The sequence below is a fragment of the Pituophis catenifer genome, unplaced genomic scaffold, assembly GCF_029215685.1.
Source record: "Pituophis catenifer annectens isolate HBS135680 unplaced genomic scaffold, rPitCat1.0.hap2 SCAF_1, whole genome shotgun sequence".
NCBI classification, from domain to species: domain Eukaryota; kingdom Metazoa; phylum Chordata; class Lepidosauria; order Squamata; family Colubridae; genus Pituophis; species Pituophis catenifer.
The window spans coordinates 1398559-1423072 of NW_027256881.1; the positions used below are offsets into that span (position 1 = coordinate 1398559).

The 24514-nt window shown below is 44.2% G+C and overlaps 1 protein-coding gene across 1 annotated transcript in view; it reads left to right on the top strand.

Annotated features, from left to right (window-relative positions):
- The window catches only part of GDPD1 (glycerophosphodiester phosphodiesterase domain containing 1), a 54749-nt gene that overhangs the window by 9467 nt on the left and 20768 nt on the right, over positions 1-24514 (top strand). The window contains exon 2 of the mRNA XM_070945044.1: positions 8388-8430. Coding sequence (XP_070801145.1) covers positions 8388-8430 — 43 coding nt within the window. The remainder of the gene's footprint in view (positions 1-8387; positions 8431-24514) is intronic.

Genomic DNA, 24514 nt, shown 5'->3' on the forward strand with positions numbered 1-24514 from the left:
CAGTTCATTTAGTGACCGTTGGAAGTTGCGACGGGGCTGAAGAAAGTGACTCACGACCGTTTCTCGCACTTATGACCGTTGCAGCATCTTCGTGGTCACGTGATCAAAAAAATTCAGATGCTTGGGAAGTGGTTTCATATTTATGCCCGTTGCTGTGTCCCAAGGTCACGTGATGCCCTCTGGCGACCTTCTGACAAAGGAAAGGTAATGGGGGAAAGCGGATTCACTTAACAACCAGGTGACTAACTTGACAACTTCAGTGATTCGCTTAACAACGACTGAGGCAGGAAAAGTTGTGAAATGGGGCAAAACCCACTTAGCAAATGTTTCACTGAGCAACAGAATCCTCTTTCTTTCTTTCTTTCTTTCTTTCTTTCTTTCTTTCTTTCTTTCTTTCTTTCTTTCTTTCTTTCTTTCTTTCTTTCTCCCTCCCTCCCTCCCTCCCTCCCTCCCTTTCTCTCTCCCTTTCCTTCCTTTCTCTCTTTCTTTCTCCCTCCCTCCTTTCTTTCTTTCTTTTGCTCTTTCTCCCTTCATTTCTTTCTTTCTCCCTTCCTTCCTTCCACTCTCCCTCCCTCCTCCTTCCTTCCTTCCTTCCTTTCTCTCTCCATCCCTCCCTCCCTTTTTCTCTCTTTCTTTCCTTCTCCCTTCCTTCCTTCCTTTCTTTCTTTCTTTCTCCCTTCTTTCCTCCCTCCCTCCCTCTTCCTTCCTTCCTTTCTTTCTTCCTTCCTTCCTTTCTTTCTTTCTCCCTTCCTTTCTCTTCCTCCCTCCCACCCTCCCTCCCTTTTTCTTTCTCCCTCCCTCCCTCCCTTTTTCTTTCTCCCTCCCTCCCTCTTCCTTCCTTTCTTTCTTCCTTCCTTCCTTCCTTCCTTCCTTCCTTCCTTCCTTCCTTTCTTTCTTTCTCCCTCCCTCCCTCCCTCCCTCCCCTCCCTCCCTCCCTCCCTTTTTCTTTCTTTCTCCCTCCCATCCTCTTTCTTTCTTTCTTTCTTTCTTTCTTTCTTTCTTTCTTTCTTTCTTTCTTTCTTTCTTTCTTTCTTTCTTTCTTTCTTTCTTTCTTTCTTTCTTTCTTTCTTTCTTTCTTTCTTTTTCTCAGCAGTTTACAGCAATAAAACCCAGGAGGCCGTGTGCAGGTTTTTGTGTGTTATTCTGAGTCTCGTACTTTGCTCTGTTAAGCGGATATTTTAGCCGGATTGTGCCACTCTGGTTATGCACCTGGGAGGCTGTTCTTTAAAAACACGGTTTCTCCTTCTAAAGTTACAGCGTACCACTTCCCTTCCCCCTTCTTTCTTCCCAACGGCGTCCCTGCTAGCAGATCCCCCCCCCCCTAATACTAGAAGTAAAATGTTAAAATAAACTGCAGAAATCTGCATTTACACGGGAGAAAAGCAGCAGCTGGATTGTCCTGTTAGAAGAAATGTCCACCTGGGTTCAGTTCTAAGTGGGGAGAAAGACCCTGGAAACATGGAGGCTGCTTGAAAAGATGGTTTAATGGTGGACAGGACCACGTGCTTTTGAGGCAAAAAAGGCAAATGGGTGAGAGAGAGAGAGAGATCTATACCCTCTGTTGGGCTTTGAATTTGAGCTTGTATTCTGATTGGTTGTCAGACTCCCATGGGGCCATGCAGAGGTAATTTTGTAGGTTGTCTTTTGAGTCCCAAGCTTGGTTGAATCTTGCTGGGTGATGTAATCTCCCCAGGTGCCATGTGGTGAGTTCTGTTGCTAGATGGGTAGAGGGCTAATCCTATCTTTGTTGGATCTTGGGTGAGGGCATTTCCTTATGAATAAAGGGAAAGGGAAAGGTTCCCCTTGCATATATGTGCTAGTCGTTCCCGACTCTAGGGGGCGGTGCTCATCTCCATTTCAAAGCCGAAGAGGCCAGCGCTGTCCGGCGACATCTCCGTGGTCATGTGGCCAGCATGATTCAATGCCAAAGGCGCACGGAAGGCTGTTCCCTTCCCACCAAAGGTGGTCCCTATTTTTCTGCTTGTATTTTTTACCTGCTTTCGAACTGCTAGGTTGGCAGAAGCTGGGACAAGTCACAGGAGTTCACCCCGTTACACGGCACTAGGGATTCGAACCGCCAAACTGCCGACCTTTCGATCGACAAGCTCAGCGTCTTAACCACTGAGCCACTGCATCCCCTTACGAATAGACCTATTTTATAATTATGAATAGACCTAGCTATCGCTTTATCTCTTAAGTGCTGACATCTGCTGTGGGCTATTGAGGAGGGTGGGGGCTATTAAGAGTGAGTCTGCTTCCTGCCTCTAAAAAAAAACATGTTTCTCCATTTCTCATCCAGGGAAATATAGTATTCTGCCTTTTTAATATTTCCTAGAATGTTTCATTCTTCTAGGAGACGGGTGGGTGCAGAGGTGGGTTTCAGCAGGTTCTGACCAGTTCTGGAGAACCGGTAGTAAAAATTCTGACTGGCCCCACCCCCATCTATTCTCTGCCTCCTAAGTTCCAGCTGATCAGGAGGAAATGGGGATTTTGCAGTAACCTGGAGATTTTACAGGATCCTTCCCCTGCCATGCCCACCAAGCCACACCCACAGAACCGGTAGTAAAAAAATTTGAAACCCACCACTGGGTGGGTGCTAACTTCCTACAGTCTCTTTCCCCCACCCCCCCCAAGACCTTCTCCTTAATGGTACACTATATTACCCAGTTTTTATTAATTGCTCGAATGGGTAATTGCATCCATCCAGCTGGTGTGTAAAAGTCAGGCCTCTCTTCCCCAAAGATTTCTAATCTATTAGGCTTGCAAACAACCCTTTTAAACAAAGAGAAGGGGGCCAGACGCACAATCGCACACAGCCTGCGGCCTTTGCCGGAGCCATTAGCCTGCTTTGTTCGGGAATCGGCCGTTTGTGTAGCCTACTTTCTCAGGGACAGCACAGCGTGAACTTCCCAAGGCCTGCGAGGTTTGCCTGGACACCCACACAAAGAGTTGAGGTCACCCACCGGAAGTGACGACCTTGAACGGACATCAGATGTTCTCCCGGTTACGATTCCTCCTTGTGCAAAGGTGCTTTTTTTCCCCAAAAGGCAACTGGACTTCCTTGTGGTTGTTTTTATTTTTTTTTCCTGTGGAAAACGTTTCGCTTCTCATCCAAGAAGAACGGAAGAAGCTCCTTGGATGCGAAGCGAGACGTTTTTCCAAAGGGGGGGAAAAAAAAACAACCACAAGGAAGTCCAGTTGCCTTTTGGGCAAAAGACCTCTGGAAGAACCGTGACCTATTTAATCAATCATAATAGAAGTGGAAGGGACCTTGGAGGTCTTCTAGTCCAACCCCCTTGTCAAGCAGAAAACCCTATATACCAGTGGTGGGTTCCTCCCGGTTCGGCCGAGCCGGTAGCGGTGATGATATGACGTCACCGAACTGGTTCTCTTTGTTCGAGGCTCATGTTTTAATTAAGGCATCTGTGGGAACCCTGACAGGCCGCACGCAGCCCTCCCGAGCTCCATTTTTGCTGGCAGAGGCACTGCGGGCCAGATCTAAGCACCCTGTGGGCTGGATCCGGCCCACGGGCCTTGTGTTTGACATCCCTGTCCCAGTGGTGCGTTGCTCCCGGTTCGCACCGGTTCACAAGAACCGGTAGTAAAAATTTGTAGTAGTTCCGAGAACCGGTAATAACATTGGCTGGCCACGCCCCCGAACCGGTCCCTGGCTCGGTCACCGCTCGCTTACCCCGCCTACCTCATCAGAGGCATTTTTTTTTTTTTAACTTTTAAAAGCATTTTTTCAACAACCTCTTCGGCCCGAAAAAAAATGCTTTTAAAAGTAAAAAAAAAAAAAAAAAAAGCCTCTGATGATCCCGCGGCTCAGCTGGGATCGTCAGAGGCTTTTCAAAGCCTTGTTTTCTGCAACCTCTTCAGCCAAAGAGGTGGTAAAAAAAATGCTTTGAAAAGCCTCTGACGATCCCAGCAGAGTTGCCTGATCGGCAGAGAGGCTTTTCAAAGCATTGTTTTCTGCAACCTCTTAAGGTTGTAGAAAAAAAGCTTTTAAAAGTTAAAAAAAAAAAAGTTGGCCACGCCCGCCCAGTCACATTACCCCCCCCCACCAAGCCATGCTCACAAAATAAGCCACACCCACAGAACCAATAGTAAAAAAATTTAAGAACCCACCCCTGCCCCGTCCTAAACCTTTTCTTTCTTTCTTTCTTCCTTCCTTCCTTCCTTCCTTCCTTCCTTCCTTCCTTCCTTCCTTCCTTCCTTCCTTCCTTCCTTCCTTCCTTCCTTTCTTTCTTTCTTTCTTTCTTTCTTTCTTTCTTTCTTTCTTTCCCTCAACTACACATAGGGAAGAAGAAGAAGAAGGGGGGAAAAAAAACCAACGAAAAATCCTAAAATTAAAGTGTTCCATCTTTGTTTCGGCTGCTATGTGAAGTTGGGATGAGAGACAACAATCACATTTTCTTGTCTCCCCTCATTATCGTGGCTGTTTTCTAGGGAAGAAGGACTTGACTTAGAATGATGGAGTTGGAAGGGGCCTTGGAGGTCTTCTAGTCCAACCCCCTGCCCAGGCAGGAAACCCTACACCACTTCAGACAAATGGTTGTCCCACATCTTCTTAAAAACTTCCAGTGTTGGAGCATTTTCAACTTCTGGAGGCAAGTAGTTCCACTGGTTAATTGTTCTCACTGTCAGGAAATTTCTCCTTAGTTCTAAGTTGCTTCTCTCCTTGATGAGTTTCCACCCGTTGCTTCTTCTCCTGCCTTCAGGTGCTTTGGAGAATAGCTTGACTCCCTCTTCTTTGGGGCAGCCCCTGAGATATTGGAAGACTGCTATCATGTCTCCCCTAGTCCTTCTTTTCATTAAACTAGACATACCCAGTTCCTGCAACCATTCTTCATATGTTTTAGCCTCCAGTCCTCTAATCCTCTTTGTTGCTCTTCTCTGCACTCTTTGTAGTGTGTCTACTTGTCATAAAGGGAAGGGAGCACTTTGATCCGAGTAAATGTCCCTTCTAGTAATGTACATAAATGTGCTTTTTAATCCTGGAGTATTTCTCCCTGACATCTGTAGATTGGGCTGCCGTTCAGTGCCACCACTGCTGCTGATTGAATGCAACCATCAAATTTCCCCTTTCCCATTCAATTCAGGTTTTCATAGCAGCTTGGTTCTCGGTTTACAAGCCTCGGGTAGAATTCACTCATCTATTATTTGTACCGGCTGGAAGTCCTCGACTTACGACCGCAATTGGCTCCGGAATGCCCATGGCTAAGCAATGCAGTTATTAAGCGAGTCGCGTTCAATGTTACAACACCCCTTTTTTTTGCCACATTTATTAAGAAAACTGCTACAGTCGTTAAGTGGGATCGTGTTTTGTTTAAAGCGACTGGCTTCCGCCATTGAGTTTGCTTGTGAGGTTGCAGCTGTCATAAATATAGGTAGTCCTCAACTTACAACAGTTCGCTTAGTGACCAAAGTTACAACGGTACTGAAAAAGGTGACTGAGGACCGTTTTTCACAGTTACAATCTTTGCAGCGTCCCCATGGTCATGTTGATCAAAATTTGGATGCTTGGCAACTGACTCATATTTACGACGGTTGAAGTATCCGGGAGTCACATGATCCCCTTTTGCGACCTTTTGACCAGCAAAGTCAACAGGGGAAGCCAGATTCACTTAACAGCCATGTTACTAACTTATCAACGGCAGTGACTCACTTAACAACTGTGGCAGGAAAGGTCGTAAAATGTGGCAAAGTTCACTTAACACATGTCTCACTTAACAGCACAAAGTTTGGGTTCAATTGTGGTCGTAAGTCGAGGACTACCTGTACATGCCAGTTTCCGCGGGCCTGAATTTTGATCATGTAACCCTGGGGACACTGTGACGGTCGTAAGTGAGAGGACTGGTTGTAAGTCGCTTTTTGGCAGGGCCGTGTAATTTGGAACAATTGCTAAACGAGTGGTTTTAAGTGGAAGACTACCTGTATTTCTGCACAGATAGGCAAATGGTTGTAAATCGAGGACTATCTATATCTCTGCTTGAAGCTTGAGGTGGGCACAGAAATTATAATGCCCGATTGGTCTTCTCCAGGTGAAGGACAAAGTGTGGCTGGCTTCTCCCATCCAGAGATGGTATTCAGCCGGTTTGTACCGATTCTAGCGAACCGGTAGCGGTGACTGCAGGTGGGCGTGCCCACCCGCCCTGGCGTAATGCCATCCTATTTAGCCAGGCGCATGCATGAGGCCAGGCGCATGCATGGAAGGCATGCACAAAAGCAAAATGCATGCGCGGAAAGCAAGTGTGCGTCCGTGCGGCGAATCGATGGTAAAAATATGTAAAACCCACCGCTGCTCCCATCCCGCACAGGCTGGTAAATGTGTATGGAGATTCTCAGTCAACCAGGTCACGGTTGTCCCAAAGTTGCTTTTTCAAGAGGCAACTGGACTTTCTGATATTTTTTTTCTCCGAAGACGTTTCGCTTCTCATCCAAGAAGCTTCTTCAGCTCTGACAGAACATCCACACATAAATTGAGCAACGTGGCACATGCAGTACAATGCAGTGAGCCATGTGCAGATCTGTAGATTGGGGAAACAAAACAGCCACTTCACAAATGCATGGCGCAACATAGGAGAAGAAACGCATTGGGCCCAGATTCAGCAGCCCATCTGCATTTAAAAGACAAAGGCCACTCTTTTGAAGACAGCAAAGGTCACGTTTTGGACAGAGAGGACTGCTGGTTTGAAAGAGGGGTCAGAGAGGCCATCTGTGTCCAAATTGAACAGCCCTGTCTCAACAGAGGCCGAGAGAGACGACATCTCCAATCTCCAATCCTTTCAGCAGTTCCAAGAAGGCTCCACACCCATTTTCACCACTCAGGTGACCCTGAGGACACAGATAAACCTCCAAGAGGCCTCAACGACTCTCTAAAAGGACGCAAATGACCCGCTGTCTGCAAGGAGTATCAATCCTTCCATTCCCCACCATCCAGTCAGAGCTGAAGAAGCTGCTTGGATGAGAAGCGAAAGGTCTTCAAAGAAAAAAAACCAGGAAGTCCAGTGGCCTCTTGAAAAAAAAGCCCCTTTGGGACACAGGGATGGTAGTTATCTCAAATTAGACATGAATAAGTCTTTGATAGGCAGCCTGGTCTTCAGATAGGGACTTTTTAAGCGACTAGGTGGCTCAGTGGCTAAGACACTGAGCTTGTCGATAAGAAACGTTGGCAGTTCGGCGGTTCGAATCCCTAGTACAGGTCTCCTGTGTGAGCAGGCGGTTGGACTAGATGACTTCCAAGGTCCCTTCCAACTCCGTTACTGTTACTTTTGCTTTTGCTACCTGAGGTAAAACAGGGTTTATTGGACCGAAAAGTTTGCATGCGGGGATGGCAACAGGCTAAAAACCAGGAGGTGGTCTAGTCCCACCTTATGCATGAAAGCAGGGTGGATTTGATTTAAATCGAGTTGATTTAAATCACAATTTAAATCATGATTTAAATCCCTAGTAAAAAGGCTTGATTTAAATCAACTCGATTTAAATCATAATTTTTAAAGAGCAGCTGTCATCTCTGCTACTCCTTTGACCCATTGTTGACTCACCGATAGTCCCAGTGTTGCAGAATATACAGCCTCATGCTATATAACTAAGCTCCATTTCATACTGAATAAACTAAATTATTTATGTATCTTAAATAGAAAACTATCTTACGATAGATTTTTACCCCAAAAGTTTTTTATTAAAATAAATTCGATAAAAAATCAAAAAATCCGATTTAAATAAAAAAAAATCCGATTTTAAATCAAAAAAATCTGATTTTGATTTTTTTAAAAAAATCATTGATTTTTATCCACCCTGCGTGAAAGCAAAGGGGTGGCTTTGAACCAGTCACCAGGAGACGGTGAGTTCTAGTCCTGCATCAGGCAGGAAAATGGCAGGGCTACGGAGAAGGTTAATAATGGTGTGAAAAACGATCAGAATTCACTTTTTTTCCCCTGTGCCGTTGCAACTTCAAACGGTCAGTAAATGAATGGTTGTAAGTTTATTTATTTATTTATTGGTTCGATTTATATGCCGCCCTTTCTCCGGAGACTCAGGGCGGCTTACAATGCATTAAGCAATAGCCTTCATACTTTTGTATATACCTGCTTAGTAGGGCTTTCGCCCCCCCCCCCCAAGCGGTGTTCTTTTTTATACAAAGTCAGCTTATTGCCCCCACAATCCGGGTCCTCATTTTACCTACCTCGGAAGGATGGAAGGCTGAGTCAACCTTGAGCCTGGTGAGATTTGAACTCGCAGTAATTGCAGGCAGTTGGCAGCTTAGTGCAACTTAACAGCACTTTAGTCCGCTGCACCACCAAGGCTCTTTGGTGAGCCTTGAGGATGATCTGTAAAAGCAAAATCATAGTTACCTGCTTTCACTCATTTTTTTCGTTCTACAGGTGCGGGAGAGAATCTGGAGAACACCATGGCGGCATTTCGTCAGTGAGTATAAATCAAAACAGTCAATGCGCTTAGCCGAGTGTTTCTCAGACCTGCCCCAATCCGATCCCTTAGAAAGGAAAAACCTTCGATTCCCGTTTGGTTAAGCAAAGGGTCCTTTTACTAAGGATGTTGGTTGCAGTAAATTCAAGCCAGCTCTGAAATCTCCCCATGCTCACTATAAACAGGTAGTCCTTGACTTCCAATCACAATTTAGAATAGAATATAATTTTTTATTGGCCAAGTGTGATTGGACACACAAGGAATTTGTCTTGGTGCATACACTCTCGGTGTACATAAAAAGACAAGATACGTTCATCAAGAATCATAAGGTACAACACTTAATGACAGTCATAGGGAACAAATAAGCAATTATAGAATAGAATAGAATAGAACAGAACAGAACAGAACAGAACAGGAAAGGAATTTTTTATTGGCCAAGTGTGATTGGACACACACGGAATTTGTCTTTGGTGCATATGCTCTCAGTGTACATAAAAGACAAGATACGTTCATCAAGAATCATAAGGTACAACACTTAATGATGGTCATAGGGTACAAATAAGCAATCAAATCATACAAGGAAACAGTCAATATAAATCATAAGGATACCAGCAACACAGTTACAGTCATGCAGTCATAAGTGGGAAGATATGGGTGATAGGAATAATGAGAAGACTAATAGTAATAGTAGTGCAGACTTAGTAAATAGTTTGACAGTGTTGAGGGAATTAGTTGTTTAGGAGAGTGATGGCATTCGGGGGAAAAACTGTCCTTGTGTCTAGTTGTTCTGGTGTGCACTGCTCTATAGCGTCGTTTTGAGGGTAGGAGCTGAAACAGTTTATATCCAGGATGCGAGGGGTCTGTAGATATTTTCCCAGCCCTCTTTTTGACTCGTGCAGTAGACGAGTCCTCCATGGAAGGCAGGTTGGTAGCCATGGTTTTTTCTGCGGATCAATTGAGCCCAGAATTGATGTTGCTAGGTGAGAAATTGGTTAAGTGAGTTTTGCCCCATTTTACGACTTTTCTTGCCACGTGTGTTAAGTGAATCTGGCTTCCCCTTTGGCTTTGCTTGTCAAGGTTGCAAAAGATGATCCCATGACCCCTGGGGATGCTGCAATGGTCATAAATATGAGCCAGTTGCCAAGTGTCTTGAATTTTGATTACAGCATGGGGATGCTGTAATGGTTGTAAGTGTGAAAAACGGCTTATAACTCACTGTTTTAATGATACAACTTCGAACGGTCACTAAAACACTGTTGTAAGTCAAGGACAACCTGTAGTTATGATAGGTTGCAGTGTCCTGGAGTCACATGACGTCCTTTTGCAACCTTCTGATGAACAAAATCATTGGGAAGCCAAGACTGTCCCTCCGTTGCCGTCGTAAGTCAAGGACTACCTGTAGTTAGAATTGCAGGGCTTTTGTAAGATTTTATCCCTTTTAACTTGTGTTACTAGCAATAGCACTTAGACTTATATAATATGCCGCTTCACAGGGCTTTACAGCCCTGTCTGAACAGTTTAGAGCAATGATGGCTAACCTTTTTGCTGTTGCGTGCCAAAAGTGGGGGTTGTGGGAGGGGGTTGCCTGCGTGCATGCCCACACCTAAAATTCAATGCGCCCTGCCCCCCGCACACGACCCCCCAGTGCTCCTCCACTTTTGGCACGTGATGGCATGGTGGGCCCGGTAGGCTGGTTTTTTCGCCCTCCCCAGGCTCCAGAGGCTTTTTTGGAGCCTGGCGAGGGCGAAAACGGCCTTCACACACACACCCCGAGGCCTCCCAGAGGCCAGAAACAGCCCATTTCCTGACTTCCGGTGGGCCCGGAAAGCCCAAAAATCAGGTGGCCGCGCTGGAGCTGAGCTAGGGCAATGCTTGCATGCCCACAGATATGGCTCCACGTGCCACAGGTTCGTCATCACGGGTTTAGAGAGTCATCCTATTGCCCCCAACAATCGGGGTTACATATCTGAGATATGTAAATTTGTATATAGACCAAGGAATAGATTACTTATTAACTTGATTTAGACGCAAATGTTAGAAACCACAGACATTGAACAATGTCCATTGTTTTACTTTTAAAACTAATAAAATATTTAAAATAAAAAACAAACAAACAATCTGGGTCCTCATTTAACCAACCTTGGAAGGACGGAAGGCTGAGTCAAGCCCAAGCAGGGCAGGATCGAACTCCTGGCAGTCGGCAGAATTAGCCTGAAATACTGCATTCTAACCATTGTGCCACCCCGGCTCTTAACGATTAACTTTATTTTATTTATTTATTTTATTTTGGATTTATATACCGCACCTTCTCCTGAGGGACTCAGGGCGGTTTACAGCTGGATAAAAACATACAATACAAACATTAAAAACAATTAAAAGAATATATATTAATTTGGCCCCAATTTAAAATGACAAACCAATTAAAAATTGCTGCAGGTTCGAATCTCACCAGGCTCAAGGTTGACTCAGCCTTCCATCCTTTCTAAGGTAGGTGAAATGAGGACCCAGTTGTGGGGGCAATAAACTGACTTTGTATAAAAATATACAAAAGTATGAAGGCTATTGCTTAACACATTATAAGCCGCCCTGAGTCTCCGGAGAAGGGCGGCATATAAATCAAATTAAAAAATATATATATATATTTAAAAATATGTTAAGCCAGCCCGGCTTGCTGGAAAAAGAAAGTTTTAAGGGCACGGCGGAAGGCACCGAGGTCTTGGATTCTCCTTATCTCTGGGGGCAGCTGATTCCAGAGAGTAGGTGCCCCCACAGAGAAGGCCCTCCCCCTGGGGGTCACCAGCCTGCATTGTTTGGCTGATGGCACCCCGAGGAGGCCCTCTCTGTGGGAGCGCACGGGTCGATGGGAGGTTGTTGGTAGCAGCAGGCGGTCTCGAAGATAGCTAGGTCCTATCCCATGGAGGGCTTTAAAGGTGGTAACCAACACCTTGAAGCGCACTCAGAAGACCACTGGGTGCCAGTGCAGCTCGCGCAGGAGCGGTGTTATGTGGGAGCGCCATGCAGCTCCCGTAATTACCCGCGCGGCCGCATTCTGGACCAGTTGGAGCCTCCGGGTGCTCTTCAAGGGGAGCCCCATGTAGAGAGCGTTGCAGTAGTCCAGGCGAGAGGTGACGAGGGCATGAGTGACTGTGCACAGGGAATCCCGGTCAAGAAAGGGCCGCAACTGGCGGATCAGGCGAACCTGACAAAAGGTCCCCCTGGTTACAGCCGTCAGATGTTCCTCCAAGGACAGCTGCGTATCCAGGAGGACTCCCAGATTGCGCGCCCTCTCCGTGGGGGCCAAAGACTCGCCCCCAATAGTCAGCGATGGAGTCAGCTGGCTATATCGGGATGCCGGGAGCCACAGCCACTCAGTCTTGGAAGGGTTGAGCTTATTAACTTAATAGCTGCAGTGATTCACTTAACAACCGTGGCCAAAAAAAAAAAAAAAGTCATAAAATGAGCCAAACCCATGTAACAACCGTCTCGCTTAGCAATGGAAATTTTAGGCTCCGATTGCAGTCATAAGCCGAGGACTATTGATCAGTAGAACAATTAAACCAGTGGGAAAAACCTGCTTCCAGAACTTGTGGCTGCTCCAACACTGGAAATTTTTAAGAAGAGATCGGACAACCATTTGTCTGAAATGCTATAGGGCAGTGATGGCAAACCTTTTCGGCAACGAGTTCCCAAACCGGAACGCGCATGCATATGTGTCCATGTGTGTGCGCTGGAAACCCGAAGATCAGCTGGCCGGCGACTGCATGCCTCTTCTTTGGGCAGTTTCCAGGCCATTTTCGGGCAGTTTTTGGGGCCTTTTTTGGCCTGAAAAACAGCCTGTTTTTTGGTCATTTGTTTTGGCCATTTTCCGGCAATCCAGCGCCCGCAAAGACCAGCTGGTCAGTGCGCTGCAAAACCAGAAGAGCAACTGGCGACGGCGCGTGTGCTCACAGAGAGAGCTCTGCGTGCCACCTCTGGCACACCTGCCATAGGTTCGCCATCACGGGTATAGGGGTTTCCTGCCTGAGCAGGGGGTTGGACTAGAAGACCTCCAAGGTCCCTTCCAACTCTGTTATTCTGCTCTGTTCTGTTCTGTTGTATTCTATTCTATTCTATTCTATTCTATATTCCTATTCTATTCTTATTCCTATCCTATCCTAATTCCTTTCCTAATTCCTATTCCATTCCATTCCATCCCATCCCATATTTTCTATCCTATCCTATTTCCTATCCTATCCTATCCTTTCCTATCCTATTCTATTTCCTATCCTATCCTATTTCCTATCCTATCCTATCCTATTTCCTATCCTATTCTATTTCCTATCCTATCCTATTTCCTATCCTATCCTATCCTATCCTATCCTATTTCCTATCCTGTCCTATCCTATTTCCTATCCTATTCTATTTCCTATCCTATCCTATTTCCTATCCTATCCTATCCTATCCTATCCTATCCTATCCTATTTCCTATCCTGTCCTATCCTATTTCCTATCCTATTCTATTTCCTATCCTATCCTATTTCCTATCCTGTCCTATCCTATTTCCTATCCTATTCTATTTCCTATCCTATCCTATTTCCTATCCTATCCTATCCTATCCTATCCTATCCTATCCTATCCTATTCTATTTCCTATCCTATCCTATTTCCTATCCTATCCTATCCTATCCTATTTCCTATCCTATCCTATTTCTTATCCTATCCTGTCCTATCCTATCCTATCCTATCCTATCCTATCCTATTTCCTATCCTATCCTATCCTATTTCCTTTCCTATCCTATCCTATTCTATATCCTATCCTATCCTATCCTATTTCCTATCCTATCCTATCCTATCCTATCCTATCCTATTTCCTATCCTGTCCTGTCCTATCCTATTCTATATCCTATCCTATCCTATCCTATTTCCTATCCTATCCTATCCTATCCTATCCTATCCTATCCTATCCTATTGTATTCTATATCCTATCTTATCCTATCCTATCCTATTCTATTTCCTATCCTATCCTATCCTATTTCCTATCCTATCCTATCCTATCCTATCCTATCCTATCCTATCCTATCCTATCCTATTGTATTCTATATCCTATCTTATCCTATCCTATCCTATTCTATTTCCTATCCTATCCTATTTCCTATCCTATCCTATCCTATCCTATCCTATCCTATTTCCTATCCTATCCTATTTCCTATCCTATTTCCTATCCTATCCTATCCTATCCTATCCTATCTCCTTTCCTATCCTATCCTACTCTATATCCTATCCTATCCTATCCTATCCTATCCTATCCTATCCTATTTCCTATCCTGTCCTATCCTATCCTATCCTATTCTTCACTCTACTCTACTCTACTCTACTCTACTCTACTCTACTCTACTCTACTCTACTCTACTCTACTATCAGCTCTTCCTCCAGAGAGAGATTTTTCTCCTCCATGGCCAGGGTTGCCCTGTGCCGCGTTTCCTTCCTTTGTTTCTATTCCCCACTTCCGTGCCTTAGATGGCGAATGCAGTTTTCATCGTGTCGTGGAAAGGTGTTTTCCTGTTTATGGAAAAAGAGAAATGCAGCGTGCGAGTTGCAACTTGCCCAGCATCATTGATTTCGGATCAACATCTCCGTAGAGCAGCTTAGGAGAGAAGACGGATTTTGTTTCGGAGGCAAAACTGCTTTTTTTTTTTTTTCCTCTTGGTGCATCTGACCTCTCGGCTGTGTTTTTACGGTTTCAGAAGTCCTCATAACTTGCCGTCGGTTTTACGTGGTTGTAATATTTTGCACTCCAGGGGATAATCCTCAGATTTAAACAGCAAATAAATCCTTGGGCTCTGCAATCAAATCGGCTATGAATTTGGACAGCCAGATGAGCGGCGTATAAATTTAAGAAATGAATCAACAGAGATATAAATATTAATGCCATGAGTACAGGTAGTCCTCGACTTAACAACCGTTTGTTTAACGACCGTCCAAATTTACAGCGGCCCTCAAAAAAGTGACTTGTGACCGTTGTTCACACTTAACGACCGTTGCTTGGCATATCTATGACGGTTGGCTGTGTCCCAAGGTCTTGCGATCGTCTTTTCTGACCTTGACACGCAAAGTCAATGGGAAATCCAGATTCATTCAGATACTTGGCAGTTGACTCATACTTACGACGGATGCAGTGTCCCGGGGTCGTCTGATCCTCTTTTTGCGACCTTCTGACAAATGTCCCCTGGTGCTTAGCATTCAATTCAGGTTTCCCTAGCAGGCATCACCTTGGTTCTCGGTTTACAAGCCTCGGGTAGAATTTACTCATCTATTATTGGTACCGGCCGGAGGTCCTCGACTTACGACCGCAATTGGCACCAGAATGTCCGTCGGTAAGCAAAGCAGTTGGTAAGCAAGTCAGGTTCAATTTTGCGACCTTTGTTTGTTTGTTTGTTTTTGGCCACATTTGTTAAGGAAGCGCTGTAGTCGTTAAATGAATCGATTTTTTTTTTTAAAGCAACTTTTGCTTCTCCCGTTGACTTCGGTTGTGGGAAGATGGCTGGGAAGGTCGCAACTGGTGATCCCAGCAGTTATCATAAATACAGGTAGTCCTCAATTTACAACAATTCATTTAGTGACCGTTTAAAGTTACGACGACACTGAAAAAAGCGACAGGACCGTTTCTCACAGTTACAATCTTTGCAGCATCCCTATGGTCACGTGATAAAAATTCAGATGCTTGGCAACTGACTCATATTTACGACGGTTGCAGTGTCCCAGAGTCACGTGATCCCTTTTTGCGACCTTCCGACCAGCAAAAGTCAATGGGGAAAGCCGGATTCACTTAACAACAGCGTGACTAACTTATCAACTGCAACGATTCATTTCACAACTGTGGCAAGAAAGGTTGTAAAATGGGGCAAAACTGACTTAACAGCTGTCTCGCTTAGCAACCGAAATTGTGGTCATAAGTCGAGGACTGCCACTACAGTTCATCTCCGGAATGAAGATCAAAAACTTCATTCCGGAGATGAATGATTGTCTAGATTAGGAGCCTGGTGGGTGGAACATGGAAAGAGGCCTTGGCTCTAGTTTTCAATCTCATCTGCAATTACCGTATTTTTCAGAGTATAAGACGCACCTTAGTTTTTGGGAAGGAAAATAAGGAGAAAGCTGATTGGTGGGTGGATCCGCCTCCCGGAATACCCCCAATCAGCTGTTCTCAGAGGTGAATTTTAGCAACAGGTTCCTTGGTTGTGAGGTCTGTGCATTGCTTTTTTTTTCTGCCTCTGAAAGCCTCCGAAATAGAGCTTCAGAAAAAAAGGCTTTTTTTTCCTGAAGCTCTGTTTGGAGGCTTTTTTTCTGAAGCTTCTTTCAGAGGGTTTTATTCTGAAGGACTATCTGTACTCTGTTCAATCTCCTTTCTTTGGTATTGGTATGTAGATTAACCTCTTCCGATATGTTGGTTATTATTTTATTATTATTTGTTAAATTTATATGCTGCTCCTCTCTGGAGACTCGGGGCGGCTCACAATATATTTTTGAAAAAACCATTCTAAAAACATTTAGAATGTTTTTAGTTATTGTGTCTTTCTCCAGATTTGTTAGCCTAGTTTGGTTAGAACTTTTACTGATTCTTCTTTTGTTGCTTGCCATATTACCGTATTTTTTAAAAGTATAAATCGTACCGGAGTATAAAACGCACCTTAGTTTTTGGAGAGTAAAATAAGAAAAAAGCTGATTGGCGGGTCGATCGGCCTCCCGGAATACCCCCAATCAGCTGTTCCCAGAGGTGAATTTTAGCAACAGGTTCCTGGGTTGTGAGCTCTGTGCCTTGCTTTTTTTTTTTCTGCCTCTGAAACTTCTGAAACTCTGTTTCAGAAAAAAACTTTTTTTCCTGCCTCCGAAAGCCTCCGAAACAGAGCTTCAGAAAAAAAAGCCTCTGAAACTCTGTTTGGGGGCTTCTTTTCTGAAGCTTCGTTTCTGATGCTTTTTTCGGCCTCTGAAACCTCCCTTTGAGAAGTTGGGCGGGGCTACATTCGGAGTATAAGACGCACCCAGATTTTCACCCTCTTTTTGGGGGGGGGGGAAAGGTGTGTCTTATACTCCGAAAAATAGGGTATTCAAGGAGAAGACCTCGGGAGTGACACTTGTGCAAATAGAAGGCCAGCAGGCTGTTCCAAGGACCTTCCGAGGAGAAACATCCAGGCAGACTTTGTCCCTGGAGGCAGACTTTGCTCCACTTAAAAGTGTTCCACCTCTTTTTAAATTTTAACTTTCATTTCACGTTTGGATATTTTATGGTGCATCGCCCAGAATCCATCTGTGAAGGGAATGGTTCTATAAACAAACAAGACAATGTGCCAGACTGTGTGGCTCATATACCTCGGGAGAGATTCAGTACAGATGTAAATAGTCCTTGAATACAGTTGAACCCATAATTTTTGTTGCTAAGCGAGATATTGGTCAGGGGAATTTTGTCCCATTTTACAACCTTTCTTGCCACTGCCGTTAAGTGAATTGCTGCAGTTCAGAGGTGGGTTTCAGCAGGTTCTGACCGGTTCTGGAGAACCGGTAGTGGAAATTTTGAGTAGTTCAGAGAACTGGCAAATGCCACCTCTGACTGGCCCCGCCCTCATCTATTCTCTGCCTCCGGAGTCACAGCTGATCGGGAGGAAATGGGGATTTTGCAGTAACCTTCCCCTGGAGTGGGGAGGAAATGGGGATTGGAGTGGGGAGGAAATGGGGATTTTGCAGTAACCTTCCCCTGGAGTGGGGAGGAAATGGGGATTGGAGTGGGGAGGAAATGGGGATTTTGCAGTAACCTTCCCCTGGAGTGGGGAGGAAATGGGGATTGGAGTGGGGAGGAAATGGGGATTTTGGAGTAACCTTCCCCTGGATTGGGGTGGGAATGGAGGTTTTACAGTATCCTTCCCCTGCCACGCCCACCAAACAATGCCACGCCCAACAAGCCACACCCACAGAACCTTTGTCAGAAGGTCACAACGGGATCACATGACCCCAGGGACACTGCAGCCGTCCTGAAAACGACTGTCCAAATTTTGATCACATAACCATGGGGATGCCGTAATGGGTTGTAAGTGTGAAAAATGGTCGTAAGTCACGTTTTTCAGCGCCATTGTAACTTTGAGCAGTTATTGAACAAACTGTTATGAGTCGAGGATTATCAATCAATCAGAATAGAGTTTGGAAGGGACCTTGGAGGTCTTCTAATCCAACCCCCTACTCAAGCAGGAGATCCTATATACCATTTGAGACAAGTGGCTGCCCAGTCTCTTCTTAAAAACTTCCAGTGTTGGAGCATTCACAACTTCTGGTGGCAAGCTGTTCCACTGGTTAATTGTCCTCACTGTTAGAAAGTTTCTCCTTAGTTCCAGGTTGCTTCTCTCCTTGATGAGTTTCCACCCGTTGCTTCCTGCCCTGCCTTCGGGTGCTTTGGAGAATAAATTGTTGTAAGTTGAGAACTACCTGTATAATACCTGAGAAGTCCGTTGGATTCTTAGAATCAAGGTCAGAAGTTGTCAAAGCTTGTTCCTCCAGTTCTAACTTTGACTCGCCAGACCGACCTGTTGCCATTAACAGAATACCAGAGTTGGAAGGAACCTTGGAGTCTCAAAAATCCTATATTTTTTTTTTCAACACGGCCTTGTAAAATATATCTATTGGCAATGGAACTCAAGAGAGACACTGCCTTCATCTTCTACAAACCAGAGTCTTACTCTTCAGATTCTCTACAGATAGTCAATCAATCAATCAATCAATCAGAATAGAGCTGGAAGGGACATTTGAGATCTTCTAGTCCAACCCCTGCTCCAGCAGGAGACCCTATACCCATGATGGCGAACCTATGGCACGCGTGCCACAGGTGACACATGGAGCCATATCTGTGGGCACGCGAGCATTGCCCTAGCTTAGCTCCAGTGCGCATGTGTGCGTGCCGGCCAGCTGATTTTCGGGCCCACCGGGAAACGGGCTGTTTCCAGCCTCCGGAGGGACTCCGTGGGGGTGGGGAAGGCTGTTTTAACCCTCCCCAGACTCCAAGAAAGCCTAAGGAGCTGGGGGAAGGTGAAAAACGGGCCTACTGGGTCCACCGTGCCATCGCATGCCAAAAACGGGGGTCGCACGGGGGGGGGTCGCGCATGAAAGCGCAGGGCGGGGTGCTTTTGGCACGCAACAGCAAAAAAGTTAGCCTTCACTGCCCTATATAATTTCAGACAATGGGCTGTCCAATCTCTTCTTCGAAACCTCCAGTGACACAACTTCTGGAGGCAAGTTGTTCCACTGATTAATTGTTCCAAGTTTCATTTTTTATAATAAGTGAGATTATTATAAAAACGTACACCAATGATGAAATAAAAAATAAATATTAATCAAATAAGAAATTGAAATGAGAATAAAGATACATAGAAAATCGGGGCTGCTCGAAAACCATTCTAGATTGAACTGAAAAAGGGAAACGAGAGAGAGAGGAAGGGAGAAGAGAGGAGAGAAGAGGAAGAGAAAGAAGAAAGGGAAAAGGAGAAGAAGAAAAGGGAGGGGAAAGAGGAGTAGAAGAGAAGGCTAGAAGGGGGAAAGAAGAGAGGAGTGGGGGGAGGGAAGTAGGAAAGAGAAGGAGAGGAAGAACGAAGGAAGTAGGAGGAGAAAGAGGATGGAAGAGAAGAGGAGGAGAAGAAGAAAGGTTGTGGTAAGGATAAATGGTAAAAGAGCAGCCCCAAAAAAGTAAAAATGAAAAATGAAAGTTAAAAGATAAGATGAATGAAAAATGATAGATAAATGACTGTACATGTAAATGTGTTTATGAGAAATAAAAATAAAAACTTTTTTGAAAAAAAAAATTGTTCTAAATTTCTCCTTAGTTCTAAGTTGCTTCTCTCCTTGATTAGTTTCCATCCGTTGCTTCTTGTCCTGCCTTCAGGTGCTTTGGAGAATAGCTTGACTCCCTCTTCTTTGGGGCAGCCCCTGAGATACTGGAAGACTGCTATCATGTCTCCCCTAGTCCTTCTTTTCATCAGACTAGACATACCCTGCAACCGTTCTTCATATGTTTTAGCCTCCAGTCCCCTAATCCTCTTTGTGCTCTTCTCTGCACTCTTTTTAAATTCTTTTTAAAAATAATATAGAGACCTTTTTACACCTTTAATATTTTTTTTATAATATAGGGACCAAAACTAGATCCTCAAAATCTGTAAAACGGGTCTTTGTGTAACAGGATTCGTCTTATTTGCTTAGAATGACCTCGGCGGGTACCGTATTTTTCAGAGTATAAGACGCACCTACCTTTTTTGGTGAGGGAAACAAGAAAAAGAAATCTGCCTCTGCCTAATTTTGCCTCGTTGTAGCAAACAGCTAAAAGCCTGCTTTACTTTCATTTTCGTTTTCAACATAGCTTGATTAGCACAAGGGGGAAAAAAATCTGCTCCAGCAATTTACTTCTTTGCAGCAAGCAGCTGACCCCTGCGCAAAACAGCTGAGAGCAAATCAGCGGAGAGTCGGGAGGCTGATCCAATCAACTTGTGCTAATTAGGCTGTGCTGAAACTGAAAGGAGCTGTTTTTTCTGGCTGTTTGCTTGCAAGGAGGTAACTGCTGGGAGGCAGAGACCAAAGGGTGGGGGCCAGTGGGTGGGCGGGGCTACATTCGGTGTATAAGATGCACCTAAATTTTCACCCCCTTTTACCAGGGAAAAAGGTGCGTCTTATACGCTGAAAAATATGGTAATTGCTTTGCGTGATAATTCAGTTTGCAACCTACACGCTCAGCGGGTAACTCCGTTTCAGATTTCCGTGAAAGTGAACCAGCTGTAGATTGCAACATTTAAGATCCAGATTTCAGGCTCAATATCACTGTTAAAACACCTCTTTTCCGATCGAACAGTTAATCCGAATAACAGAGTATTTTCTGCGGTAAATCAGGTGGAAAAAAAAAAAACACTTCCAGTTTCTTTGTGAGGGAGCTGAGATTATAACAAGGGATTGATATTTTTTTTTTCTTCACTTTTCCTTTAATTCTTTCTTTTGTACTCGGTATTAACCGTAGAAAGTACGATCTTATTTTTCAAGCTCCTGGCGTTGCCAATCCTTTTCGGTCTGAATAGGGCTATTGAAAGCTTCGGATCATCATGGCAGCAAAATGTAGGCTCAAATACATGCCTTCTAAGGCCGCTAAAAGATCATTTCTAGGAAGGTAGCCACGTTTGTGGTGTAAATCCCCTTAAAAATACCACTGGAGGCGGGGAGGTGATACACAGATTGCCCTTGACTTACAAGGACAGCTGAGCCCAATTTATGTTGCTAAGCTTAACAAAAAGAAATGAAGCAAAAACATTTTTGCTTAAAACAATTCAGTTAAGAGAATTTTGACCCGTTTTATGACCTCTCTTGGCCCCCGTCATTAAAAGAATTGATGCAATTGTTAAGTTAGTAGCAATAGCAATAGCGCTTAGTCTTATATACTGCTTCACAGTGCTTTACAGCCCTCTCTAAGCGGTTTACAGAGTTTGCCTCTTGCCCCCAAGAATCTGGGTCCTCATTTTACCGACCTCGGAAGGATGGAAGACTGAGTCGACCTTGAACCAGTCAGGATCGAGCTTCTTGGCTGTGGGCAGAGTTAGCTTGCAATACTGCATTATAACAACTGCACCACTACTCTTTCCTTTCCTTTCCTTTCCTTTCCTTTCCTTTCCTTTCCTTTCCTTTCCTTTCCTTTCCTTTCCTTTCCTTTCCTTTCCTTTCCTTTCCTTTCCTTTCCTTTCCTTTCCTTTCCCTTCCCTTCCCTTCCCTTCCCTTTCTTCCCTCCCTCCCTTTGCAAGCAATCACACTTAAGACTTATATACCGCTTCACAGTGCTTTTACAGCCTTCTCTATGCGGTTTACAGAGTCATCCTATTGCCCCCCCCCCCAACAATTTGGATCCTTATTTTACCCACCTCGGAAGGATGGAAGGCTGAGTCAACCTTGAGCCAATCAGGATCAAACTGCTGGTAGTGGGCAGAGTTAATCTGCAATAGCAATAGCACTTAGATTTATATACCGCTTCACAGGGCTTTACAACCCTCTTTAAGCAGTTTTTATAGAATCAGCCTTTTGCCCCCAACAATCTGGGTCCTCATTTACCCACCTCGGAAGGACGGAAAGCTGAGTCAACCTTCAGCCTGGTGAGATTCGAACCGCCATATTGCAGTCAGCTGGCAGTCAGCATAAGTAGCCTGCAGTACTGCACTCTAACCACTGCACCACCATGGCTATTTTACCCGTAACAATTCTGTGAGGTGGGCCTATTGCTGCCCCAACAATCTGGGTCCTCATTTTACCCACCTAGGAAGGAAGGCTGAGTCAACCTTGAGCCAATCAGGATCAAACTGCTGGCAGTGGGCAGAGTTAATCTGCAATAGCAATAGCACTTAGATTTATATACCGCTTCACAGGGCTTTACAACCCTCTTTAAGCAGTTTTTATAGAATCAGCCTTTTGCCCCCAACAATCTGGGTCCTCATTTTACCCACCTCGGAAGGACGGAAAGCTGAGTCAACCTTCAGCCTGGTGAGATTCGAATTGCCAAATTGCAGGCAGCCGGCAGTCAGCAGAAGTAGCCTGCAGTACCGCATTCTAACTGCTGCGCCACCCTGGCTCTTCTAGTAAGACGGTTGTTAAATCAATCTGCTTTCCCCATTAATTTGGCTGGTCAGAAGGTCGCAAAACGAAATCCCGTAACCCCGGGACACTGCAACCGTCATAAATACGAGTCAGTTGCCAAGGGTCTGAATTTTCATAATGTGACCGTGGGGATGTTGCAATGGCTGCAAGCGTGAACAATGGTCCTAAGTCACTTTTTTCAGTGCCGTTGTAACTTGGAATCGTCACTAAATGAACCGTTGTAAGTTGAGGGCTACCAATATGTCCAGTTCTATAAAATCCATACCAGTATTTGAAGAAGGAATCCTGATATATTTTTTTTTAGCAGTTTTCCTATGAACTGGCAAACAGGCCGTTCTCAGTGTTGAAACTGGGTATGTCTAATTTAATGAAGAAAAGGACCAGGGGAGACATGATAGCAGTGTTCCAGTATCTCAGGGGCTGCTCCAAAGAAGAGGGAGTCAAGCTATTCTCCAAAGCCCCTGAAGGCAGGACAAGAAACAATGGGTGGAAACTCATCAAGGAGAGAAGCAACTTAGAACTAAGGAGAAATTTCTCTTTTGTTTTGTTTTTTAGTTTATTTTGATAGCCCCTCCGCCAGCGAAAACAGGCTCCCGAGCTCCGTTTTCAGCTGTGACGGCCTCCTGCAACCCTCCGCCGGCGAAAACAGAGCTCAGGAAAGCCACGTACAGCCCTCTCGAGCTCCGTTTTCGCCGGCAAAGGCACCGCGGACGAGTCCGCTGTTTCCATGGCGGCACTGCGGGCCAGATCTAAGCACCCCTCAGGCTGGATCCGGCCCCCGGGCCTTGAGTCTGAAACCCCTGACCTACAAGGTCCCTTCCAACTCCTCTGTTAATCTGTGGTCGTAAATCGAGGATTACCTGTAATCCGCTCGAATCGTTATCAGGTCTGGAGAAGAAATCTCGGATCAAACTTTTCTTCCTGTCTTGAGCCGCTGGACTTTGGGTTATTCTCTCAGCCTTCAGCGTTGTTTACAGAGCAAACCTCTTCACGCTGATGAGCCTGACCAGTTCCCACTTTGGGAGCTTCAGCTCGTACCTGGAAGAAGCGGACGGCTCAAGGGGCAGTTAGCAGCCTCTCGGGCGATGCGCCGACCAAAAATAGCCCGTTTCCAAGGCATAAAAATCGTACAAACGTCTTGGAAGTGGAAGCAATAAAGGGTGATAAGAACAACAGCAACCGAACTACACGTAGGCCTCAACGTACAAGCTTCACGGAGCCCGCTCATTACAGTCGTCTCCTGGGACGTTTTCTGCAGCAGTCCTTAAGCAAACATCACGGTTGTTAAGTGAACCCGTGGTTCTCTGTAGGTGCAGTTTTGCCCAAAAAAACCAAAACAAACCCAGAAATAAGTATTGGTTTTCAGCAAAACCAGGATAAAATGTGGTTGCGTGACTGTGGGATCTTTGCATTACGTGTGATGTTTGATGACATTACCACTGCTGTTAGATCTTCGGATCTGGGTGGCAAGTCCCCCCTTTTTTGGCTGGTTGTAACTATGAACGGTCGCTAAGTGACTGGTCGTAAGTCGAGCACTGCCTGTACTGCCCATATAGAACCTATTTGTTTTTTAAAATAATCGATATTGGCAAATTGTAAGATGTGTGGACTTCAGCTGACTGGGGAATTCTTTTTTTTTTTTATAAGTTTTTTTGTTTTATTTTTAATACAAACAATTCATCTTCCATTAAACAGTGTCGCCTGTGTACAATTACAATAATTGCAATAGCAATTAAAAATTACAAACATATTCATTGTGTTGGTATTAATTCTCTATTCTTAATACTAATATTAGTATTAATAGTATTAATTAATATTAATTAATATTAATATTAATACTAATATTAATAAAAATCATTGATTTTTATCCACCCTGTGACTAGGTATATTAAGTATATACCTAGTTACAGGGTGGATAAAAATCAATGATTTTTTTTAAAAAAATCAAAAAAAATCAGATTTTTTTGATTTAAATCGGATTTTTTTGATTTAAATCGGATTTTTTTGATTTTTATCAAATTTATTTTAATAAAAAACGGGGTAAAAATCTATGGTAAGATAGTTTTCTATTTAAGATACATAAATAATTTAGTTTATTCAGCATGAAATGGAGCTTAGTTATGTAGCAGGAGGCTGTATATTCTGCAACACTGGGACTATCGGTGAGTCAACAGTGGGTCAAAGGAGTAGCAGAGATGACAGTTGCTCTTTAAAAATTATGATTTAAATCGAGTTGATTTAAATCAAGCCTTTTTACTAGTGATTTAAATCATGATTTAAATTGTGATTTAAATCAACTCGATTTAAATCAAATCCACCCTGCCTAGTCATAATATCAATCATCATCTTAACATATTTAATTATATCTTAACTTATATTTTACTAATCTTCTTTTATTTTTAGCTTTCATATTTATTCTCTAACCATTGATAAAATAAATCCCACATCATATA